Source organism: Elephantulus edwardii, unplaced genomic scaffold (assembly GCF_000299155.1).
Source record: "Elephantulus edwardii isolate Elephantulus edwardi_28Jun2011 unplaced genomic scaffold, EleEdw1.0 scaffold00031, whole genome shotgun sequence".
Classification (NCBI taxonomy): Eukaryota; Metazoa; Chordata; class Mammalia; order Macroscelidea; family Macroscelididae; genus Elephantulus; species Elephantulus edwardii.
Window position 1 is genome coordinate 4,496,300 of NW_006399781.1, and position 3,719 is coordinate 4,500,018.

Sequence of the window (3,719 nt, forward strand, 5' to 3'; positions counted from 1 at the left end):
ACCTGCTGGGTGGTAGGCTGCGCAGGAGGCTCCGAGCTTCCCCCGCTGAAGGCTCCGGTCAGGGCACTGCCCACCACGTGTCCCACGGCCGAGCCCACGGCCACCCCGGCGGCAGTGGACGCCATCTGGGCCATGAGACCTGGCTGTCCTGAAGCCACGGGGGCCGGGGCCGGAGCCGAGGGCTGTGCAGGTGCGGGCGGGCGGGCGGCAGGTGCCGCTGGACGGCTAGCTGGCCGGGCAGCCACGCTGCGGCTTCCCCGGGGCATCTCGGCGCAGGCAGGCGGGGCGAGCCGGCGAACTCAGGGGTGCTTCTGCCTCCCCGACTGGAGCGTGGCCGGGGATCGCGGATCCTATAGTTCAGTTTCTTGAATTATTTGCTTAGCATACAGATTGAATAGGTATAGAGAAGGATTAAAGTCTTTTGATTTTAAACGATATAGTATTCCATTGTTCTGTTCAAATTACTGCATTTTGATCTATTGTAGCTTTTACAAGAACACAATTTAGTGTTCTAGAATTCTTTTTTTTTTAGGCTATCCATAAATTTTTATATTGTCAACACAATTGAATGTCATTGCATAGTCAGTAAAACATATTTTGCAGATGACACAATCTTGCTTGCACAAAGTGAAGAAGACTTAAAACATTTACTAAAAAAGATAAAAACTACAACTTTCAAAAATTCTTACAATTGGACTAATAAGCAATATCATGATAAAAAGAGAAACGATTGAAATTTATTTCATTTTACTTGGATCTGCAATCAGCATGGTGGCAGTAGCCAAGAAAGCAAAGGTATGTTACATTGGGCAGATCTGCTGCCAATCACTTCTGTAAACTGTTAAAGAGTAAAGATGGCAGTTTAAAGATTAAATATGCTTGACTCAAGCCATGGTATTTTAAATTGTCTCATAGGCCTATGAAAGTCAGACAATGAATAAAAGAAGTGGAAGAAAAATTGATGCCTTTGAATTGTGTATTGATGAAGGGTATTGAATATTCCATGGACTGCCAAAAGAACAGTAGAAGTGACACAGTGACTGAACAATGGACTTGAGCATGGTAAAGATTATAAGAATGGCATAGGACAAGGCAAGGTATTAATCTGTTGCTCATAGAATCACTAAGAGTCATAGTCAACTTGATGGCACCTAACAACAACCATTAGGAAGAAAGGCCTGTCAAAAATCGTATAATGAAATACCTATGAATCACAACTGTTATTTTTTTTAAATGAAATTTTTATTTTATACTGTTTACTTATAAAGTTTGTATACATTGTTTTTCACACTGGATCTTTCCCATTCCTTTACCCACCCCTTCCCTTTACTCATCAAATTGGGCAACACTATGATTACCCCCTAACCCCCACCCATCCTCACCCCTCTGTTCCTACCCTCTCCCTCTTGGATCCTCATATATATTTTAATAGTTATCTTTCAAGTTCTATAATAATGGTCTTATATTGTATTTGCCCTTATGGGACTGAGTTGGTTAATTTAGCACAATGCTCTCTAGACTCTCCCAAGTTAGGTAATAATTTTCAAAATCATTGCTCTTGCATACTGCATAGTATTCCATTTTGTGAATGTACAATTTCTCGGTCAGTTTGATTGTGGTTGGGCATTTGGACTGTTTCCACATTCTTGAAATAGTGAGTAATGCTGCTGTGAACATTGATGTACAAGTTTCTGTGCCTCAGTTTTTATTCTCTCAGGATATAATCTAAGCTGTGAAATAGCTGGGTCATATAAAATTTTAAGTTCAGCTTTTTTATTAATTAAATTTTGTTAATTTTAAAGAACATTTTACAGAGATTTTGGGTTTCCATTCATTCATTGTTGCACTATTTTCTCTACCCTCACCCCCAGTTCGTTCCTCATTTTTTTTTCCCACCTTGAAAGTTTGTTTTAATTGTCCAGTTGCCACAGTGCTTGTCAAAGCCAGGTCTGATTAATCTCCTTTGTCAGTGTGTCCTTTGCCATTCCCTATCACTCCTCCCTGAGAGACTTCACTCTAACTCGTAGCTACTTCCTGCTGAAAAGGGACGCTGTGGATTTCAGGGTGAAGATCTTCTCTCACTACTCTAAAGGGCCCCTGTGGCAATAGGAGACACGTAGACTATTGTGGAGATTGATTTTGGAATCTAGATGCACTGTTATCAGTTGTGCTTAGTCATACATGTTCATTTCCTTGAAGATGTATCATGGAATGTTGCAGTCTAGAAGACACAAATTTAACTAACAAGTTAAAAGTACATGAGTCAAAAATTAAAAAGCAATAATATTTCAAGGAGAGGTTCTAATAGTGGCACAAATCAAGTTACAGAGGAAAGGTAGTTCTTAAAATAAAAGGCCTATTGACTAGCACTTTGTCTATTATAGTATAAAGGTGAGGACCCACAAGATGTAGAGGCTCAACTATGTCATTTATTGTTCTTAAGTCCTGGAGCAAATTCCATCTACCACTGGGTTGTTTTATAGCTCGGAAGTCCGCATGCAAGGCAGAGGTGAAGTAAGGAACTACTTATGAGGTTTTCCATCCATTCCAACAACTAAGAAATAGTGAGAAGAGTTGGGACCTCAGAAGGCTTTAAGGACCAAATAGTAGGCTCTTGTGTCCAGGAGTAAATGAATATACTTATCAGTAATGTTAATGCTCACCCACAGCTCTTCTGGGAGGATCTAAATCGTTAAGTTCAGCTTTTTGAGGAAATGCCAAACTGCCCTCCAGAGTCGTTGTACAAATTTACAACCCTACCTACCGTGTATAAGAGTTCCTATCTTGCTACACATCTCCAACACTTATTACTTGCTGTCCTGTTAAACTTTGTCACTACTATTGGGGCGCGATGATTTTTTTTTTTGTGGTTCTGATTTGCATCTCTCTTATTGCCAGTGATTTGTAGCATTTCTACATGTGTCTGTTGGCCATCTTATTATCTTCCTCCGTGAAAAGTTTTTCTGTGTTTTTTGACCATTTTGTAATTGTGTTATCAGTCTTTTTTTTGAATCACAGCTATTTAATGCACAACTGATCACGGAGAGGTAACAAGACCCGGTAGCATCTTGTACCATTCATTGTATTTGAAATCATTAGGAGTCAGGGATGTACACCATGATGGATAACAACAATGACAGCAATAATCTATTAGTTGTTGTGGTGGTGGTTTGTCTTCGAGTTGGAACTGACCCATACTTGACCCTCCAGTAGGTTTTCAGAGGCAGTAAATTGTGTGGGAGGGGTATTGTTCATTCTTCTGCCATGGAGCATCTGGTGAATTTGGACCTCTAGGATTACAGTGCAGTTTCTTACCACTAAGATATCAGAGCTCCCTAATCTGTTAGGGGACTGGTTATTATTTGCCAGGAGGTAAAATGGAGCCAATGCATAAAACATAAGTTTAAGAACTTAAAACTTAAAGATGGGATTGTCTCCTGGGCTATCCCAGTTAACTAGCATGTTAGAGTTCATAAAGCCGATATTCTATAACCCTGAGGGGCAAGTAGTGTTTGGAGTCTTAAAGCTTACAAGCAGCTTTCTAAGATACAACTATTGGTTTCTACATGTCTTGAACAGAAGTGAAGGCAGGGAACCAAAATCTAATGGAAAAAAAAAATAGGTAGCAACACTAACAGTTTACCCTCAGACTAAAGAATTAGATGTTGCCTGGCTACTACTGTTGTTGTCGTTGTTGTTATGTGCCGTCGAGTTGTTTG

General features: G+C 40.3%; 1 protein-coding gene and 1 pseudogene across 1 annotated transcript in view; one reads left to right on the top strand and one right to left on the bottom strand.

The window, feature by feature from the left end:
* LOC102865751 (coiled-coil-helix-coiled-coil-helix domain-containing protein 10, mitochondrial-like) overlaps window positions 1-266 on the bottom strand; it is an 861-nt gene extending 595 nt beyond the window's left edge. Inside the window, exon 1 of the mRNA XM_006884152.1 lies at window positions 3-266. Within this exon, the coding sequence (XP_006884214.1) occupies window positions 3-266 (264 nt within the window). The remainder of the gene's footprint in view (window positions 1-2) is intronic.
* A 502-nt stretch (window positions 267-768) lies between these two features.
* LOC102866157 overlaps window positions 769-3,719 on the top strand; it is a 40,845-nt pseudogene continuing 37,894 nt past the window's right edge.